Here is a 23108-nt window from a genome sequence, read left to right as displayed (position 1 = left end):
CTTATCTTTCAGGCTAATTAAGCAAAGTATTATGCTTTTAAATATTATTCTTCAATTCAAACCAAGTTGCATGATGGTGTGAGATGTAACAGAGTTTGGGAGAAAGAAAACTGCAGTCACACATCTACAGTTAAGAAATATTTTCTGCAGTTTCATGTCAATGAGATGTCAGTTCTTGTGTAAATAATTGTAATCGTATGAGGCTGTAAGTTGCAAGGGTGCTTAGAACAACTTTATTTCCATAGGTACCAGTACTTAATATAGAGCGAGTATATTGCCATACAATAAATAAATGGAGCGAGTAATATGTTTCTTTCTTTTTTTTGTTTTTTTTTGTTTTGCTATTTGCTTTATGCCGCACCGACACAGATAGGTCTTTTGGTGACAAGGGGCTAGGAAAGGCCTAGGAATGGGAAGGAAGAGGTTGTGGCCTTAATTAAGGTACAGCCCCAGCATTTACCTGGTGTGAAAATGGGAAACCACGGAAAACCGCCTTCAGGGGTGCCGACAGTGGAGTTTCAAACCCACTATCTCCCGGATGCAAGCTCACAGCTGCGCGCCCCTAACCGCACGGCCAACTCGCCCGGTTCATGTAATATAAAAGCCACACATATGAGTAGGATGGGCACCTGAAGTTTATATCAGGTTTTTATCACAACTTAAGCAATGGCATTTCAAAAATAAAACACACACAACAATCAAAAATATTTGACAAATTTATTTAAGATTTTCATACAATAAATATCAGCTTTAAAACTAGTAGATAGGAGTATTGGAACAAATCTCAGTCTCAATATTAGTGGAAATGTCAATGAAGGTCATAAGATAGTTCTAGACAAAATACAGTATATGGCTATATGGCTGTCTTATACAGAGCCAGGAACATGAAAAGAAACATGTAACCGGATATACATGATGACAAGTCAGCATGGGAAAAGGAAGAAACAAAACAACACAAAAGTAAAAGAACACTCTCTTCATATTCATAAACCATCATCCTTAAAGAGATGGGCACTCTCCTCAACAATCCTAGTTGTTCTACATCCATTCTTTCTCAACCTCAACAACCTATTGTAGTGTTTGAATCCCAGCTTCTTAATGAGGGCAGTCATCAACATTTCTCAGGGACCATCTTGACAGAACTTCAGTTTTGATGTGGGAGGTGTAGGATAAGAAGAAAGCCAGACGAAGACAGAAAAAAGGGAATACACATAACACAGATGTAACCAAATGAGATGAAGATCATGAATACAGTACAAACACAGAAGGAGAAAATGATTCCATATTTATATGACAACAAAAATGTTCAAAAGATGCCTGTAAAACTAGATCATTTCATGTTTTATTCTTGTCTCTCTTTCCTGCCAACATTAGTCTGTCATTATGTTTATTCTTTGTGTGCAAGTTCTTAATCATTCCCCAGATTCTTTAGTCAATAGAAGTGAATGTTACATGCACAATGAAATTACAGAAGAACTAAGGGACTTTACGAAATCTGTGTCAGTTGAAGTGTAGTTAGAATTGTTCTTTGTTTAGTCAACATCCCTGTTCACTCATGAGTGTTGAGTACGTCTAATAATGTACCACGAGATGAATGGTAATGATTGCAACTCTTACTACATGAGCCCAGGATAAAGACAGATATTTATTTGATATCTGGTATATTTTCTTGTAGTTGATATGGAAAAATGCAAAGAAAATCCACACTCAAATCAACCATCAACAGCATAGATATTTATGTTGGGAGATGATATATAGAGAGAGAGGTGGAATGGAGTCATAGGAGGGAGAAAAGAGGAAGTAGGTTCTAAAGCCACCAGAAAAGATAGGGGAGACCAGGAGCAGAGGGTATCAAGTGAGGTGGATGGCTCTGATGATGGGGGAGGCTCCACTATTTGGCAGGTGGAGAAAGTGTGTGAAGGAAAGGGAACCAGGTTAGAGAGTTATCCAGGAATTTGGTTAAGGCAAATGTTGAGGAAAGTAGAAGGGAAGGAGGAAGGTAAAGAGAAGGTGGAAGTTTTCCACATTAGTACCAACAATGTAAGCCAAGCAGAAATAAGTACCAACATAGTCGGGGATGTATGTTATAGTAAAAACTCTAGATGGTATTATCAGAGATTATGTGTCATTAAATTAATATCAGAAGTCCGACCCCGCAGTGTAAGGGGCAATGCGTCCCCCTGTCACCCGGCGGCCCCGGGTTCGATTCCCGGCCGGGTAAGGGGTTTTTAATTTTACAATGGCGAAAAATGAAAGTATCCTCCTATTCAATACATCATATATTCCTTCATTAGACGGAGTAAACAAGTTCAGACATGTTTCGGCTCGTTTGAGCCATCTTCAGTGAAAAAATTAGGGGGGTTGGAATAATTTACATATTATGAGTTGAAAAAATGCTAAAAAATGCTAAAAAATTAACACCTGTTTCACTGAATTTTGTCGCAATAAGTTGTTTTTTGCTCTGCATACTGATGTAAATATTGTATATTTGTGCTATTTTGTTTCCGTCTAGGCTCTCTTTTGTTTGTTTTTTCATTTGCGCTTTCATTATGTTTTTTAGCATTTTTTCAACTCATAATATGTAAATTATTCCAACCCCCCTAATTTTTTCACTGAAGATGGCTCAAACGAGCCGAAACATGTCTGAACTTGTTTACTCCGTCTAATGACGGAATATATGATGTATTGAATAGGAGGATACTTTCATTTTTCGCCATTGTAAAGTGAAAACCGTCAATACGGAATGATTCTAATATCTTGTAATGGGTTTTTAATTGTAAATGATTAATATCCCTGGACTGGGGACTGGGTGTTTGTGTCATCCTTAATGTTCCTTTCCTCACATTCAACACTCTACACTTCCGCAATTCTTATCATATGGTGAAAGTGGTGGCAAAAGATCTACAGAGGTCGACACCACGAACACATATCATTTTTTAAAAAAATATATCAGAAAGGGTTCATGATGACACAGGGAAGCTTTGTAAACAACATCATCAATGGCATTTTTATACATAGCCGTATCACACAAATCTTCTGCATGTATGATGTTTCTGGACGTCACCAAAGTGTTTGACAGCATTGGGCGTGATCATCTTCAGTCAACACTCAAACATTCTCAGTTACCCAAATGTCTGAAACTACTCACAATAAAACTTATCAGCCAGGCTGAGTGGCTCAGACGGTTGAGGCGCTGGCCTTCTGACCCCAACTTGGCAGGTTCGATCCTGGCTCAGTCCGGTGGTATTTGAACGTGCTCAAATACATCAGCCTCGTGTCGGTAGATTTACTGACATATAAAAGAGCTCCAGCGGGACTAAACTCCGGCACCACGGCGTCTCCACAAACCGTAAAAGTAGTTAGTGGGATGTAAAGCGAATAACATTATTATTAAAACCTATCAGAGAAAATAAAACACAGGTAAAAACACATGAAGGTCAGACTGATGAAATTTATATCAAGTGTGGACTAATGCAAGGAGATCCAGTTTCACTTCTTCTATTTAACTGGGACATCAGCCACATTTTAAATGAACTTGCTGTCTGGAATATGGCAAAATAATGTGTATGGTTTTGAATTAACCCCCAACATGGATCCAGTGACCGCATTATGCTTTGCCACGGACAATGCTATTGTCAGGAAAGACAAAGAGGCTGCCTCACTTTTAGTTACCAGCATCATTCAAATGTTGAATGAGATATGTCTACAAATTAATACCATGAAATCTTCAGTGATTATCATTGAACAAGGGAAATTAATATCCAACGAGTTACCTACTACCTGCAAAAATATCGTCAGCATAAGCCATGATGAGGAAATTAAATACCTGGGAGCCTCATTTAATAAAATCCTGATATTCAATGAGGACCAGACTGAAGAAACTGAAGGACAATTTAGACAGTCTTGCAACAACCCATCTATTACATCCAAGACAGAAATTAACAGTTGTTAACTAGTTCATTGGGCCTACATTAATATATCCTTTCCAATCAGCTCATAGTGACAACATTCCGAAGAAATGTCTCATTAAAGCAGATAACATCATCATGAGTGCAGTAAAAGAAATTCTTCAACTTCCAAGTGATAGATCAAGTAGTATATTGTATGAAAGTCAGAAACATAAGGGTCTCTCAGTACCTCGTGCTATGTGAGAAGCCTACTTGCAACAGTTAAATATTATCAGTAATAAACTTCAAGCCACAAATAATTAGCACGTGAATGCTGTTTGGGACTATGATGCTGTACGTATGCATTGCTTTAATGAACTCTAAATTAATAGTGAAGACAGATCCCAGTACGGAAAAACAGAGGCATTCTAAAGGCAGAGACTTCGAGACCTGGTGTAACTATCCTCATAAAAGGAGAAGAGTTCCATTGTTTGAGCAAGTCTCATTGGCTAACTCTTGGGTAATAAATCATACTAGACTCTTGAGCTCTGAATGGCAAGATATATTAAAAATTACGGCTTCGCTCATACCCAATTGAGATGGATTTCAAGTCTGTGTAGAGGGTGGAACTATGACTCTTTTATTTCTCTCTTAAGGAGCAGTGTATATAATTTATCTTCTTCTCGCTCCGGAACGATGGACATGGACATTAGGTATGACTGACACGTAATTATGTTTTAAAAGCCTTCAATACGACCATTTGTATTTACCTAGTGGCTAATGGAGAGCATGCCATTTCCTAACAAAGATTTTATTCTTCTTCACCAGTCTACGCCTGGTGCGTAATGTTTTAAGCCTTCTGTGGTGTGTGTGTCTGGCATCTACTGCTTTTCGTGTCCTCTTCAACTGTGAGCATGGACTATTTATTTATCAACCCTGGTCTTGATCCATACTCTTGTTTTCTCGTTACTTTGCTTTGAACCATTCACGGTTAAGTGAAGCTAGGCTGACTAGCTTCAGATGTCGTGATGGTTAAAATTGCAGTCTAAATCACTTGTCGGATATTACTTGATATCAGAAAACTCATATTCTCATTCTCGAGGTGTGTAATCTTCAACGTGTGTAACTAATGAACTTCTAACGTTTTCTTCTGCCTGGAATTTAAATCTGTGTAAAGTGTTTTGGTATTTCTGGTTAGCTTGTTAATTTGCCTTTGAGCATGTATCTATTTTATCCCTTCCTCCCCTTTTTTGAATTTCTCTTTTCTACACGATGTATGGACTGGTTGGGACAAAACAATGTTTGTATGAATTCCTTTCTTTTCTACGGCTACATTATAAATGTCACTAGATTTTCTTGAAAATTTTGTAAAATTTACTATTGTTTTCAAATAGATTTTTGTGTCAAAGTTATCGGTGCTCTCGTATCTTGCTTTGGCAGTCCTATGTCCGAGCCTAACGTGAATCCCTAAGTGCAACACTTACTTATTGTGCTCCTTATTTAATCTGACGTTGACCTCAAACTTTGTCCTTGATACTCCCAGCTAATGCTTTCACTGCTTTGTTCTGAATTTTCTTTCATGCCGGTACATATTTGAAAGAAAAAATTTTACGTGGATATATCTCCTATTACACTTAAGTACTAAACCTCGTTATTTCTGTGGTGCCAACCTCAAAGAATTATTGTAAGGAATTTTTACTACTAGCAGAAATTTCCATCTGAGTTGGGATTGGAGTCTGTCTAGACCACTTTATTATTATTATTATTATTATTATTATTATTATTATTATTATTATTATTATTATTATTATTGTTGCTGTTCTGGTTGTTGTTATTATTATTACTACTACTACTATTATGGCATTCCCCATCCTTTACAGTGGGGAATGACACAGAAAGGAACTTTACTGTAGCAGGTGGCCTCAATTTACCAAATGTTAACTGAGAAGAATAATGCAAATGACAAAAAGGGTGACCAACAAATGGTAAATAGGTTAATCTGGGAAGGGCAGCAGAATCAGAAAATGATGGAATCAACAAGAGGGAAAAATATTCTAAACATGGTGCTGATAAAACCAGGTGAGCTCTATGAAGAAACTGAAGTGATAGATGGTATAAATGATCATGAAGCTGCCTTTATCACAGTTAACAAAAAATGTGATAGAAAGAAAGGTTGTAAAACTAGGATCCCAATACCATGTGGTTGACAAGAGAGGTGTGGGGGAATTTTTGGAAAGTAATTATGATTAGTGAAAAAAACAAAACAAAAAAAAAAACAAAAAAACCCTGTTAACAGCTTATATGATGGGTTTAAAGCAAATGTTGAGGAGTGTGAAAATATGTACTGTATGTACCTTTAAAGGTGGTAAGGAATGGGGAAGACCCACTTTATTATAACAGAGAAATAAAGAGATTAGAAAAAAGGTGCATTTTAGAAAGAAAGAGTTAGGAATGGTTGTGGGATTACAGAGAGATTGAATATACTTAGTAGGTAATTGAATTTAGTAAAAAATTCAGCTAAGATTAACATGAAGGCAAACATAATTGGCAGTCATATGAATTTTATGGAAAAATGGAAGAGCACACTCATTTAGGTAAAATCATTCATGTATAAGGGGAGTGTATATGTGATAACTTAGAGATAGTTGGATATAAGGAAAATATCCAGTTAGAGGAGGTTACAAATACTGGCAAAAGTCCTTAAATTTACCTATGGCAATAAATTTACTTTGGGGCAGCTATTCCTTGTTGATTTTCTCCCAGAACCTTCATGTTTTCTTATGTATATAAATGACATGAGTAAAAAGCTGGGTACTTATATTGCTTTTGAAAGCATATGAAGTTTTACTCATTCAGAAAATTGTTGATAAATTTTGATAAAATCAGCATCAACCAATGACAATTACTTCTAAATATCTATTCTCTCACATTCCTTTCAAACATCATTCCTGCAGAATACTGAAAATGTGGATAAAAAGAAATTGCAAATGGACAATACATTACTTACAAATTAACCGCTATTGGTCTCAAATGATAAAATAATACAAATGAAAAAATATGCAATGCCAATTATTTGTTAAGAAGGAAGCCATACTTGTCAGTGTCAACTCAGTTTAAACAGAAATTTAAAAGCTTTCCAGTCTACCCAAACACACAATTTCAATATAAACATTACACTATAACACACCTGTAAAAAAACCACACTATTAAACATTATTTCCAAATACTGAATGTGACTTGATAGAATGTGATGTTCTATTAAGAATTAAACATGTCATTCTTCACTTAGTAGTGTGTATTTATTCTTTGTTTAATAATGTGGGTTTTTACAGGTATGTTATTGTGTAATATTTAAATTGAAATTGTGTGTTCGGCACAGTGGAAAGCTTTTAAGTTTAATGCCAATGACATAAAAAACATAAAATACATTGCTTACAGTATATACCATTTCTAAAAACACTTGTTTATGTAAGGCACATGTTCAATACAACAGTCAAAAGTGACCTTGCTACTGTAACAGAAGCATGCTACCATGCTGCTATGGAACTGGAAAATAATCTTTTCAACAAAAATAGTTACAAAATCTGGCCAGATTAATTCTTGTACATTTTGTCAAAAATATTTTTAACCTAACACAAGAGTAGAGAACATTCTAAAATGTGTAATAAAACTTAGAATAATACTTTACAAAATAATAAGATGGTAATGGTGTCCTTTTGAATCCTGTATTTCAGATCTTCACTACTGTCAAAACAATAACGGATTTGTCATCTGTAACACATGAAGATTTAAGTGATAATATCTTGAAGACATCATAAAATCTTATAATTCACAACATTTGATGTTACTGTTAGTGCAAGCATAAAAAGAAAAATCAAACAATAAGTTATACATGGTAAAGCAAACTCAGTCTCAATACAAGGTAGAGAATATTGAAATACTGTATATTCTCACCCAAATTAAGAAATCATGCACTGGAAAAACCTCCTCTTTAAAGATCAGCAGTAACAATAATTTAGTACCAGATTTCTATTAAGTGACATTTCCTCAATGAAAGATAAACTAAAATAAAATAATGTTGACTGAATACTCTAAAATGCCATGCCAACTCAAGGAAGTTCACCTCAAATAAAAATAAGAACCTTCTTGTTCTTCCATCACCTTTCTGCAGGACCCCCATTTCACCCTTCTTTGTATATGGTTTCCACCTCAACTTCTTGTCTTTTACTACCCTCCTTAATCTAGTCCTCCCATCTCTTTCTCAGTTTCCTTCTTGACCTCTTTCCGACACATCTCTGCTCCAAACTTACTTGTGGAATTCTGTCTGCTTTCATTCTTATGACATGCCCAAAACCACCTGATGTAAACGTTTCCTATCTTGTCTCCTAATCATTCAACATCCAGCTTTCTTCTGAACTCCCCATTGCTGATTTTGCCCGTTTTTGTTATACCTTTCATACTTCTGAGGAACTTTATTTCCAATGCCTGTATTCTACTCTCCTCCCTCCTGGTTGCTGTTCATGTCTCAGTGGCATAGTTCAATACCAGCATGTAATAGGACTTGTAGACAGTTTTTTTTTTTTTTTTTACTTGGAGCATCATCTATCCATACCAAATACCCTACCCTTGGGTGGAATCTACTAGCTTGCTGTATCCTTCAACTTATTTCTCTTTTAACAGTTCCATCATTCATTATCATGCTTCCCAAGTACAGTACTTGAAACTATGTGCCACTTCTGGTGCCTCTCATTTCAGTCTGATTATCCCATTTCTGCTCCTATTTCCTTGTCTTGTGCTTGTCTCTACTTATTTTTAAGACCCCACTCCTCTAACATCTTATTTCAGGTATCAAGTTGAACCTGAACATTGTTTCTATAATTTCCAAAGACGACTATGTCATCTGCAAACAGTCATACCTTTGTATTAAGGGGCAGCTGTAAAAATACAAACCGGTGGGATAGTACAGATCAACAAGATGACTAGGAAAACAAATTTTCACATCAAGCCCCAGTTTCAATTCTGTTCTAGAATGCAATTTCTGTTGTCTACAACCCATCCTTCTCACAACACCAATGTAATGTATACACAAGAAAAGAACCTCCATGATAGCATTTTTTCATCCTGACTTGCCATCTTCCACACTTCAACAAATAACTACAGTACCTGAGCTGGCATCATTTTACCATTTCAGAGAGGTGTGAAAGAAAATCAAAAGAAAAACAATAAGTTACCAATGTACAGAAACAGTTGGTAAGGTACAGATGGAGAGATGAACATAGACAAATTTAGGTATTATTTTAGAGAGGAAACATTTGAAATTTTGAAGCTAGGTATTGAAAATATGATAATAATAACTAGGGGGTGGATTTCTATGACCTAAAAATGTATGAAATATGTATGCATTTATGACCTAAAAAACATAAAAAATATGACCTATAAAATTCAAAATATGTCATAATGAATAGCATCTACGTTACATAGAAACACTTTTATTACGATTGCTACAGGCTGCAATTAATTTAGAGTTTAAAAGTTTTAATTGTTTGAAATCTTTAACCCAAAATCAACTAAAATGATGAATATTTCATGAACTCGTTAAGGTTACACTGCATACTCCTAGGCAAGGACGGACTCTGTGGAAGACGAATACTACAGTTATTTTCACTGTTCAATCAGTTTTAATTTATACACAAAACATATGTTATTTGAATGAAACTTTCATACCTGATCTAGTCTCCATTATCAGAATTGTTGCAATTTATGACCACATGCATCTTAAGATTGTTGAATGAGAATCCCCCTCCTGTTGTCACTGAGTATCGACTTGTAGCGAGAAAAACTTATTTTGACATCACATAATGTTACATGTAAGTAATCTCATGTTCAGACCCGTATTGAAATTTGCTATAATTTGCATACAAATTTGTATTTTTTCATTTCCTATTCCACCTTTTCAATACAATTGATTTTATGCTATTAGAAGTTCACATTTGCTACAACACTACATTAAAAGGGACATGTTTCGCTTGGTTTCAAGCATCCTCAGCCTTTGAATTTATCTCAAGGTTAAGACCTGTCATTGTTAATTTGCTTATAACTAATTTGTACTTAATTATGATTCTAAAAACTAAGTGGTAAAATACGTAAACATAGGCATTTGTACACACAATGGACAGTTTAACAATTTAAATGACAGTGCTAAAATTGGGATATCCGTTGATTCTAATAACACTGACGTCCAAAACACAGTAATATCTTCATAATAACGAGATTTGGCTAAAATTCTCAAGTTCTTTGTTTTTTAAAAACAATTGTTAGTTGACTTATTGTATTAAAATTTGAGTCGTAAATTCCATTAAAACTCAATAGCGTCTAAAGCTTAAAATCTTTAATGAGTTGGAAATATTCTGTTTCATGTGTTGATTTGAGGCATGCTTCTGTAATCTATTAGTTGTAGATGGTGAAATGCAACTATTGTTCATTTCCTCGAACTAATCTTGATTTGACGAGCAGATTTTACATTGGAAGTAGTTTGTTTTTATGAGAGCTTAGTCAAAAGGGAAGTCAATCCGAGAATCTTGAGGTGTTGATATGTTTTATTTTTACAATATTTGAATGATGGTGCGTCCCTTTCATTGCTACTACAGTGCCTCGTGGTACTTCTTACAATACGGTGACAAGTGTCACAAGGAAATATCGGCAATGGTTAAGTCTCTGACTGCGATGAAACCTGGAAAACACATTGAGGTACACATGAAAAAAGATGTCAGCATCAATTTTAGCTGCCGAAATTCATTAGGGCGTTAACTAAGGGGCCTAAAAGTTGCAACAATTCAAGTACCATATGAACAGAGATGAATACCTGTTGGCCAATGCTAAGCCGGCACAATGTCGTCCTTGTGCTACACCTCTGCACTTCCTCTCCTACCCCTCCATTTGAATCCCCGCCACACGTTTCCCTTCTCCCATCTGCTTAGCTGTTGAACGGGACCAGTGCTATACTTTGCTTCTTTTTATACTGTAATTATTAAAATCAATTAAATAACGTTCCTCTTCACACATAACAATAAATAACCTAAACTAATATACCCAGATTTTATTCAAATTTTATACTTTCATTCCGGTGAGTTGTCACATTCATGGGTACAACCCCGAGTTAATCACCATCAGGCGTGGTCAAACGTAGGATGGGGTACTGCGTCCAACCAACGCTTAAATGATTATTTACTTCTAGAACCACCTTAAAGCTGTCGGTAGTGTCCTTTAGAGTGGATGTATGTATATTCAATCTTCAGCTCTAAGGCTGGTTGCATCCTCAACAGCTCCGGCTTCAGCTGTCATAGATGGCCTAGGCATCATTGAAGAAACGTACTAGGGAAATGAGGAGTGAGGTAGTTTCCCGTTGCTTTCCTCACCAAGTCAGAAGTTGCTATTACATATCAGTCTGCCAAGCCCACTGAAATGCATGCCCAACCAACCCTATGAGCAACATTTTCACACCATTCATAGCAGGGTCTGGCTGCAGAAGGAATGGCATTACTAACATCGCTCATACCTCAGTCACTTTCTAGATTGTCAAAGCCAAGTATAAGACTGAGACAGATCAATGAAAGTAAAAAAAAATAAAAAAAAATACTCTAGCCCATACCAGAAGACATAGTGCACTGTAAACACTACTGTAGGTCCTGCCAGCAAAGGCAAAGAGTGGATATACATATGAAATTAATTAAATTAAATCACCTACCATTAAATAAATTACCCACCTTTAAACAAATTTAAATATCATTTTATTTAAAGAAATTACGTGCCCAGGTAGAGGACCTCAATGAATGTAATGAGATTCGGTACCTCGGGATACCAAAACCTGGTTACAAGTCTTTTTATGGACCCCCCCTTCCCACTTTGTGTACGCTATCAGTTGTGTCATAATGAAATCGCGGACAACAACAATTATAAGCTGCAAGTTTGAAACTACTGGTAATTTCCGTATTGTGTACTCTGGTATAAGGAATATAGGTAGAATGTTTTTTTTGTGCTTGTACTGAACGATTTATTTATGTTTTGCAGTGACAGACACAACAAAATTCAATTGCAGCAATGGCTGCCGAATATAAATAAATTCAATGCAGACAACTTTGATTTATTTATTTATATCGTGTCAGAAGCATACATAAGTTTAAAATTAAAGATAAGGAAAAACATAAAACATAATATAAATACTCCAATGGCAAAGAGCCACATTAAACTATGTGAGCCCAAAACCTTGCAACATCAAGTGCATTTGGCTTCGCTTTAACCAGGTCTTCTGTTGTGCAGCTTAATGGGCATGAACTGCATTGCAGCAAATGGGCTGTGGTCTGCTCTTCTCCACATACACACAAGGTACTGTCCACATGGAATATAGTAAAGTTTGACGTAATAAGAAAAGCCTTGGAGAAAAAAAAAAAGGAAAAAAAATGTGTATTTATATATGCAGTAGATATACAGTAATCACAAGCAGACCTGTAGTCTTACTTTACCAGTACGTTTGCATTATTGCTAACGAACGTCTATGTATTTAACAAGCATGGATATTAAACTATCACATAGGCCTACAGTCTTCTGGGTACAATGGCAGTTACATATGTAAAAATTAAAATGGCTATTGTACGAACTGGTACAACAACAACAAAACATTACAAGAAAACACAATAAATGACTCTGTATATATTACAGTGGGCAAAATCCCCGTCAATAACTGATAGTAAACAAAAAACAATCTTTGGTCTATTCGAAACATTAAAAAATAATGAAAAGACAACTGAAACAAAACACAATAACAGGCACCATACTTTTATCACGGGACGTATGCTTTACAATAGTGGTGTTCCTCGTAGAAGTGTCTGATGCACAAGTCCTTTGTACACCAAGAACATTTGACGAAACTTGTATTCGGGCACAAAGAACATACCAAGTCAACACTGTCAAAGGAATACACACTAGGTGTTTTAATTGTCCAGGATGATTATCAAAGTACCCACTGTAGTACCACGAGTACTTCCACATGTTTTTGAATCGAGGAGATGTCAGCTGAAAATGTAACAGTGATTGCAACTTTCAGATGGTGTTACGGTGGTGCAGCATGATGCCGGTATTCATAAGTCGCAGCCCGTAATAAATTTGTCTTGCACACGTTTTCCAAATCTGAAACCCATACATGTCAAATGGCTGAAAAACTGCTGTAGAGCCGGCTGGAATCGTCATAACTTCTAATTCCGTGCAATGAACAAGTGCATTGTGGCCAGAGAGAGAATCTAACAATAAAATGTTTTGTCCATCGGGTAAACTTAGTTTCAAGATGTTGTTATACCAGCTCTGCACTTCTGCTTTGCACATCTTTCCAGATGTGGTGCACACGACATTAAGAGTTTCATGTGAAAATATTATTTTCTTAACAAGGGAACCAAAAGCACCATTTCTTACCTTTAAAACTATCAGCAACTGTCACCTTCTGCTGACACGGTAGGCATAATCGTGTAGCTGTGCGTAGTAGAGGGAACTGATTGGACCACTGTGCTAATCGACTTTTCTCCTTGGCGTGCTAACGTTTTGCCATTGTACATTTCCAAATTAAAGCCGCTTTGGTCGCTGTTAAAAACATGCGATGGGCTGTGTAACTGTATTTTTTCACTTACGTTTTCCACAAACATTTCAGCTTCCACCGTAACATCAGTTTTCCTATCAAGTTTTTTCGTTGTTGTCACAACAGTAACTTTTTGGGATGTGATTCCAAATTTGTTTTTGAAGTCGTACAACCAGCCTGAGGACGCTTTAAAGTCATGGATCCCTTGAGAGCGGGCACTCTGCATTGCCCACTGTTTGATTGTGACGTCAGGAATTGCGGACTTACGGTACTCCGCGCCTTGTGCCTCGCTATGCAAACGATGGAATTTCTTTTGCACAGTTGCAAATTTCAGATTTTTCATTTTCCACCCATCCAGTAGGTGATTGCTCTTGTTTTATACTGTAAGTCTGCAGTGTCTGTCGAACTGGCACTGTCTTGGCTTTGTCACGGTTCTGGCTCGCTATAGGCCTTTTAGTTTCCCTCTGACTGATCAGACCTGTAGGTCAAACTTGTAACATACTCCAAATAGAGACTGTCACCTTCAAGGCAGTAATTTATAAGCTCTGAAAAATAAAAATAATGAAAATACATGTTGTTATATGTATATTCATGAACAGAAACTACGGAAAGAACAAATGTTTGTTTAAAAAAACAAACAAGACAATTATCGGTATCAACATATCAGACGGTCCAGTGCTGAAAATTAAAACCTAAAATTCCACATGTAGCGCAAAAGACCACGCTTCAATCTACGTTATTACAGCCTATGTCTCGCAATGTGACATCACCCCATGAGTGTCAAAACCTATCTGAAAACAGTTGAGTGCTTAACACTCACCCTCAATCGCTTCATAAAGCTGCAGTTCCCAAAAGTTCAGCGGACCGTCTTCACCGTAACTTCCGTGAGTTGTTTGAAGATGAAAAATAACTGTTGACATGCTCAACGACATTACGCTTCAGGAATCAACACAAACGTTTTCATAAACATTTCAGAAAAAGTAAACGACAAATACAATGTAGGAATTACAAAGGAGAGCTATAAGGAAAGCTGACAGAGTACGCAAAGTGTAGCACCGGTCCCGTTCAGTAGCTAAGCAGACGGCAGGCACGGGGAGAAGGAAAACGTGTGGCGGGGAACCAGAAGAGGGGGCAGGGGAGAAGGTGCAGAGGTGTGTCACGAGGAAGACTGCGCCGGCTTAGCATTGGCCAGCAGCTATTCATCTCTGTTTGCGCAGAACTTGAAATGTTGCAACTTTTAGGCCCCTTAGTTAACGCCCTAATGAATGTCGGAACCCAAAATTGATGCTGACATCTTTTTTATGTGTACCTCAATGTGTTTTCCAAGTTTCATCACAATCAGACACTTAACCACTACCGATGCTCCCTCTTGAGATGAATAGTGACAGTCCGGAATTTTGTTAAGTACAAGTTCACTCCCCGTTGGAGTGGGGACGAGGGGGGAGTGATATATAAAAATGATCAAAAATAGTGTCGAATCCATCCTTTTCGGGCTCGCTGAGATGAATAGTGAGAGTCCAGATTTTTTAAAATTACAAGTTCAGTCCTCTTTGGGGTACGGGGTGTGTGCATACAAACATAATCGGAAATAGTGTCAAATCCACAGTTTTCGGGGTCACTGAGATGAATAGTAACATTTCGGATTAAAAAAATATAAAACATACAAACAATAGATGCCGACAAATATTAATGTATAGTTCACAGCTTTCGTAGTCGCTGAGGTGAACAATGACACTCCAGATGTAGTCGTCCAGACCCATCGGCATGGAGATGAGAAGGGGTGGAAAACAAAATGTTCAAAATGACCGAAATTATGGATGTATGTATGTTTCTTCCAGCATAGCCCTCATACAAAATTGGTACACATATGACTTACTATCTTAAAAAGTAATGGAAAATAACTGATACTTATGTCCAATCCATTGTTTATGTGTCGCTGATATGAATTTTGATGCTCTGGGTACTGTTTAAGTCCATGTTCAGCCTCCAATGAGACAGGGGACTGAAAGGGGCTTAAAAATTGTCAAATGACTGAGATTAGTGTTGAACCCACTTCTTCTGGGGTCGCAAGGCTGATTGGTGACAGTCTCAATAACGGTTGAAATCGTGTACATCATACCTATAGCGCAACGGGTAAATACATATAGTTATCACTTTTTTTTTTGGAAAGAATCCAAGCAACTGAAATGAGATTCATTAGAACCATGAACCAAACAACCAGAAAGGACAAGATCAGAAATGAAGTGAATAGAAAAGTAGCTGGTATTGAGGTTCCTATTATCAGTGTCATAAAGAAACGCAGACTTCAGTAGTATGGGCACATAATGAGAATGAACAGGGAGACCTGCCAGAAAACATTTCGAGCTTAATCTCGTAGGAATAAGACCACAGGAAAGACCAAGAAAACGTTGGATAGAGACTGTAAGATCAGATGTGGAGGAGAGAGGATACAAATAGGAGGATGTACTGGATCAGAAGATGTATGAAGACAGAAGGAGATGGCGAGCACTTGTACACCACACCCAGGAAACTGGAGTTGGGAAATGATAATAATGATGATGATGATGATAATCAAATACTTCCCAGTCAATTTGAGCTTCCACAAGGACAAAGGATTTTTTTACAATCGGCTTAACGTCGCTCTGACATAGATAGGTCTTATGGTGACGATGGGAGAGGAAAGAGCTAGAAGTGAGAAGGAAGCGGCCGTGGCCTTCATTAAGGTACAGCCCCAGCATTTGTGACTTGAGACTGACAAGGTCGTTCCATTCGAGACGACAACTTTTTATTACAAATGTTACACACTTTTTATCCACGTTATTGATGATTTCACAACACTGCCCACCACAGTGTTTCATTTTAACAGTCAGCAAATTTTAATTGTCAATCAAGAACGACCTATCAGACGAGAGGAATTTGTACCCACTGCTAAGTCTTCCTTTACTTTAATCTTGCATTTGCCTTCTGAATACAGTTTTTTTATCATTTTAATTTGCACTCCTATTCCAGCCAGCTTAACGGGGGACTGCCCTTCAGCTGACAGAATCGAAAGCTTTCTGTAAATCTAATTCTGTAATATATAATTACCATCTTCTCTCTTTAAGTATTTATCTATTATTGTTTATTGATCTTAAGTTCTCATTCCTTTCCTGAATCCGCACTGGCACACCAGTGGTATAAAGTAATCCTCCACACATTTTATGAGTCTTTTTGCAAATATCCTCGTATAAATCTTACTAAGTGTGTCCAACAGAGTAATACCTCTATAAATATTTGTATTAGATCTCTCTCCCGTCCTTTTGTATGTATGACATATTACTCCTCTTGCCAAAAATTTGGGATTTTCATACCATCATATATTGTGTTAAATATTTTTGTTATTATTTCAAGCATATGACTCTTGTTACCTAACTTTTTCCAAAATTCGTAAGTGATTCCGCTAATAGCACCAGATTTTCCCAACCCTCTTTCCTTATTTCATTGCTTCTGATACTTCAACCGTAGATATTGGTTCATCTAGTACGGGCAGAGTGTTCTTCATATCTAAGTACTAGCTGTAGCACCCGGCGTTGCCCGGAAAACTGTTAACCTTTAAGATTTGTATTATCAGTTAGTTGTGAAGTGAATTTTTATAGAATTCCTTCTTGAGATGTTGACTGATATTTTACGATCTATTATGCAGTTTTAGAGTTATTTGAATGTGCCTGATTCCAAGTTTTAGATGATTTAATATTTGAGTAAAACTTTGTCCTACCAGACCAGTTGGCCGTGTGGTTAGGATCACGCACCTGTCAGCTTGCATCTGGGAGATAGTGGGTTCGAGCCCAACTGTCGGCAGCACTGAAGATGGTTTTCCATGGTCAATTTACCTCAAAATGTTTTTTTAATTCATTAATCATGATCATTGTCATTTCACTTCATCAAGATTTTTAATTTGTTTTATGTTATGTAATAATTGTTCTGCTACTGAAGACAGCCTTGAGAATAGGCTGAAACATGTATAGACTCTGTTCCATCTAACAGATTTGATTTGTATTGATAAGGAGGATTTTATAAATACTTTTTATTGTAAAGCGAGTGTGTGACTGTTGTTAACGGTATTCGTTGTTGGCAAACAAATATCTTGCAGTCCTGATCTAAGCATTTGTAATTAAGGAAAATAATTCCTCTGTATCAAAATTGAAAAAGTGTCACTTTAAGCTACAGAAAGTAACTCACAAATAGGCTCAAATGTTCATGAAAAGTGTTTAAATATAATTTTTTTAAAAATATACCCCTATTTCTGATCCCAGTACCTATCCTACAACATCAAAGTTATGTCATGTACGGTTACTTTCAGTTTGTATTCTAGTCAAATAACCCGTACAAAACTGTGTGCTTTAGTTTTCTTTAAATCTCCACTTTTAATTATTTCTTATCGAACATAACATTTTAAATAGCATAAGCAATACAACCTTGCAAAGTAATTTTTATATGCGGGCAAGTAAAATGCTAAACTGCAGATGGCAAGACAGGTGCAGTGTACAACTCGCACCAAGAGATGGCACTGTAAGTGCTGTCTCCTGGTAAATGCAAGCAAATGCAACCAAGTTTCCACTATTATCTTTATAAACTATTTGCCATTACATTGTGCTATCTCTCAGAGGAAATACACTTTTCTATACTAATTATAAGAACATGTTTTGTCCTCTTATATGGGACATCTTCAGGATAAGGAATATATAAAGTATACAAATACATACAACAGTGACAACACACACTCTAAGAATAATTTTTTGAAACACTGTGTATGGGTAACACTTTGGTCTTTTTTCTTGATGGTACAGTTCTTTTTGTACTGTGTCCTTGCAATGATAATAGTCCATTCATGTAGAATGATGTTATGTTTATATTAATAACCAGCTAATTAAAACTGAGTTAAAATCTCTCTTATAAGCTGACAACTTGTACTTGATGTTAAGGTGATGTTAAAAGGTTTGACCTAGCAAAGGAAACTCCTCTCAATATTAATTGTGCTGTAACATGGATGTGTTTTCTTTTTTTTTTTTTTTTCCGCGATGATTGCACCTTCCTTTTTTTTAACCTTTAATACAATTATTACTAAATAATTCCCTAGGACGTCCCCTTCTATCCCTGCTTGGCCCAGGCGTAACTCCCCTTGGAGGTTTAGACTCAAAGTTGCACATTTCTTCTGGGAAAACTAAATTTCCACCCAGCCATTTAGAATTCCTTTCTAAGAATTTTTCATAGTGCCTGTGACATTTTATCTATCGCAGGCAAATTTTACCCGAAAACACCTTAACTGTTTCTTTAATTTTCTGCTCCATATCACCTGAAATACCTTTTATTCTTAAATTATGTACTATGTAACTGAAAATCTCATCTTTCCCTGACTCCACACTGCTATGGTACCATACTTCAAAACATGATGCCTGGATAGTCTATGCAGTGTTACTGAAATACACTGACTTCTATTATAACCAAAAATAAGCAAAGAACATGAATGCATATTTCAAAAGTTTAGAAGTTAACAGATTCAGTCATGTATGGTTTTACAGGGTTGAATGGAGTCATTTTTTAATAACTCTATTTGAAGTTAGCATTGTAAAAAGAATAATCTTATCTTTACATCTTCAAATATAATCTTCTTTACAAGGGTCAAACTACTGTTGATAACATTGATTTTCACCTCATGCAAAACTGCATACCTGTATTATGTATTTCCATGCCTTTCGCATACACAGATCATTCATTTAGTATCACTTGCAGATTTGCTAACAAGGCCAACTTCACTGTGACTGAAGAATGACAGCGGGTTTGTTTATGGTATCTGGTCATAAAAAATCACTGGCAAAAACTTAAAAGTCATGCATTCCACCATTCTTGTACAGTCAAGAATGTAAATCAGTACATATTTTGGCCTAAGTCAAGCTAGATCAGGAAAATTGCACATTGTGAGTTAGTGGCAGGTACAGTACAAACAACAGGGTAATGAAGGTCAGATTGAGACTTAAAATGGTGTAACATAATTCAAAGGTATGCTCCACAAACAGGAAATACAGGTGCAGATCTAGAGGAATACCTTGAAAATTTGGAAAGCCATACACGAGACAAACAGGTTTTGATCACAGGAGACGTGAATGCACAAGTAGATTAAGAATGAAAAGGAGATGAAGAGATTATGGGACCATTTGTACACGGGAAGAGAAACAAAGCAGGAGATATTCCAACAGACTTTTGTCGAAGAAATGAGTTGATTATTGGTAACATACGGTTTTGAAAGAAAAAACTGTCAAAAGATGACTAAGTATAGCTGGGATAACAACATCAAAACCCTAGTAGGTTACATTTTGGCCAAGAAATGGAATAGAAATATGCTGGTAGATATAACAGCCCTCCCAGGTGAATCTTTTGAAGGAGATCAGAGAGTTGTGGTATCAAAATTAAAGATGGAAAAATGCAGAAAATAACTGAACAACTAGAAGTATGGAAATTAAAGGAAATGGAAAAAAAAGAAGAGTTTCAGACACATGCTAAAACAAGATTATTTAAAAAAAGGGAAAGAAGAATGGGCATACTTTAAATCAATCATGGTGGAATATGCAGAAAAGACCTGTGGATGAGTATCAGAGAGGAAGAAAGATCAAGAAGAAACACCCTGGTGGAATGATAAGAGTAAAAGTTGCAGTACCATGAAAGAAGCAAGCATGAAAAAAATGGCTGAGAAACATATATTAATTTTAAGGACACTTCCTCTAAACCATTGATACTTTGTCATTATATGAATGTTTCATCTAAACAGTGTTATGTGGCTGAAGATGTTGATAATATACGAAGCATGTACCACTTTTAACTAGCCTTAAGCAATGTAGTGTATCGACAAGGTGGAAAAAAAAAAAAAAAACTTAGTTGTGAATCTGTTTAAGTGCGATACAGACCATGAAGCTGATTTTATGTAATCACACACACACTCAGCTACTGATGTGGGGTCTCACAGACTCCTGTAGATGAGTCATTCGCTTCTGTTCGGACCTTTCACTTTACATCCTTGTTCTTCCTAGTACCTTCCTCTTTCATCATCTTAAGCAATCACGCAGCTGGCCATTACTGAGCAATAATGTGGAACAGAAATAATATCTGAAGTAGTGTAGGAGTCTCAAAGATTCCACATCAGTATGATGATGTACGTGTCAGTTTTTTAATCAGTTATAATAAAAGAAATATATTCTGTAAATTGTTATTTATCAAACCTTATGATGTTTAATATGATATTTATTTATTTAAGCACGGTGTAGTTTTTTGGTCATTAAAATGTGTGCCATGTATATTACATTTTAAATGAAACACCATACATAAAAATATATAGAATTTTATTGAGAGTTAGCACATACTCTGCAGGACTTCTGAGGGTACTTTTTCCTTCCACCACATTTATATTTTTCCATTTCTGGGATTTGGGGGAGGTTTTATATCTCCCGGAATTTCGTTCATAATACAGATTTGATTGTTTCATTACAAGCTGAAGGAAGTCATTGCCTAGGGAACGATCTACTACCTCCGGGATATTGGCGGAATTACTGGCCGTATAAGTGAGGCCTGTAAAACATATAAATGGTTCTAGGACTCTGTTTTCATCCTTATTTGTCCATCCATCAACCTCACTGCCACTACTATCACTGGCTTCTTCACTTGTATTACTGTCGCCGTCAACAGACTCGTCTGAACTGAATGTCGCACTTTCACTTCCACGAGTATATTTTGATGTTGATGGACACACATCTTCACAATCACTAGAGGCAGGATTTTTTCACATTAACGATAAACGTGACAAAAAATAATTTGAAGCAGTTTTGCGATATCTTTATGAATCATATGTTCCTGGTTAAGAAAATATGGATATTATGTTCGCGAATTAAAGCGATAAGGCCATTTTAAAGTGAAATTCAATTATTTCGCGATATTACAGCGAAATCTGTAGTGAATAATGAACTTGACATTTTGTTCCAAGATTATGTATGAAAAGAAAAGGAAGAGCGAACAAAGATTAATCAACAGGAAAGAAATATGTTATCATTAATGTTCTGGAAAATCTTTTTAAGACATGGCATCAAAGAAAAGGGGTTGGCTCCAGGCTTCTTGCCAAACAAAATGTTTGGAATGTTGTTCTAGTGGTGGCTGGTAATCCCACCCCAGCCTATTTCCTCACGGCATTGTGCAATCCTGGAATTCCTAATGACGTCTACAAACAGCACAACTGACTGGTGTATTTTGGCTTCGTGGTCTGGTAAAATTAAGAAAGTGATCACAGACAGTAGCAAAGATGGGTCGCTCAACAAGTGTTATGGTGCACAGCAGAGCTAAACAGTTTTGCAAGTGAGGGTTTATACATTTCAGAAAGCAATATTTTAATGTGTAAAGTTCGTAATGTTCGTATCGAGTGGGAGAAAAAAAGATACTCTCTCAAAACATTGTTTTAAAAATAAGGAACATTCAGAACGTAAATTTAGTACTCCAACAGTGAAACGGCAGGCCACAATAGAACTCTCATTAGATATGCAGAAGAAAGCTAAGAGTGAAAAAATAGAATTTATTCACGAAACAACAGCAATGCTACTCAAAGCCAACATCCTGCTGGAGAAGGTAGACAACCCTGCAGTACGGAAATGGCTTCAAAAGTATGTACCAAGTATGTACAGTCTATCAATTAAACCTCCACAATCAACGATCAGTGATAGCAATGAAACCTTAAATGATTAGTTTTAGAATTTCGTAAAAGTGAAATTAAAGTGATACGGCAATATCTATTTCACAAAACAATGCGAAAATTAGTATCATTCTTGCAAAATCGTTCAAAAATTAATGTGAAAAAATCATGCCTCTAACAATCACTAATACTTACATTTTTTGCAATCAATAGGAACATCAGATAAACTATCACCAAGCAATACTCCAAATATTATATCATCATTCAAGCTGTCTTTGCTATGGCGTGCCATGCTGATACACTCGGTCACGCGGTACTGAGTGTTATGAAACCACATTTCCTGTGCCGAAAGCATAGTCAAGGAAAGAATATACCTATGTACATTCCGATCAACAAAGACTTTAGTTTGTAAACAACACGAAATATTTTGATTAATAAACGGCGGAAAGGATAAAATCACACAAGAATGAAGCAATGTGAGGAAACGTTAATTTAAGTAGCCGGTCGCCTGCACACCAATACGAAACTACGTTAATTAACGTAGCCCGTCAGTAATGTGTTAACATTGTTATTGTACGACAAACAAAAAAGCCCTTTATAACCTGAATACTTCTTCTTCCAAAACTCATTGTTAAAAAGTTACTGCAAGAGCGTAGCGTTGCCATGTAGCAACATCAAATATTTTACATCTTATTATTTAGAAGTCCCAAAATTCTGAAACTTGTTTCATTAGTTTATTTTGGTCCCAAACATGCTGTAAAACACAATAAATAAATCAATCTCAGAAAAAAATTAATTCTGGCGTTAATGGGTTATGACTCGTGCAACATGTCACATCCAAATCAAATTCATGCTATTTTGCAATCACATTGACCGCCTGCTCTCCTTCATGTCC

At 36.3% G+C, this 23108-nt stretch overlaps 1 protein-coding gene across 3 annotated transcripts in view; it reads right to left on the bottom strand.

Moving 5' to 3' along the window:
* Positions 1 to 7329: 7329 nt before the first annotated feature.
* LOC136874811 (glucose-fructose oxidoreductase domain-containing protein 2) overlaps positions 7330 to 23108 on the bottom strand; it is a 54983-nt gene continuing 39204 nt past the window's right edge. For 2 of the 3 annotated variants that reach the window (XR_010860304.2, XR_010860303.2), the window contains exons 2-3: positions 10750 to 10905; positions 7330 to 7658 (exon numbers count right to left, since the gene is read on the bottom strand). Coding sequence is in view for 1 of the 3 variants with exons in the window: in XM_067148485.2 (XP_067004586.1) it covers positions 7635 to 7658 (24 nt within the window). In the remaining 2 variants the exon portion in view is untranslated. The remainder of the gene's footprint in view (positions 7659 to 10749; positions 10906 to 23108) is intronic. The other variant, XM_067148485.2, reaches the window with a different exon arrangement.

This window comes from Anabrus simplex, chromosome 5, assembly GCF_040414725.1.
Source record: "Anabrus simplex isolate iqAnaSimp1 chromosome 5, ASM4041472v1, whole genome shotgun sequence".
Classification (NCBI taxonomy): domain Eukaryota; kingdom Metazoa; phylum Arthropoda; class Insecta; order Orthoptera; family Tettigoniidae; genus Anabrus; species Anabrus simplex.
This window is presented reverse-complemented; position numbering and strand designations above follow the sequence as displayed.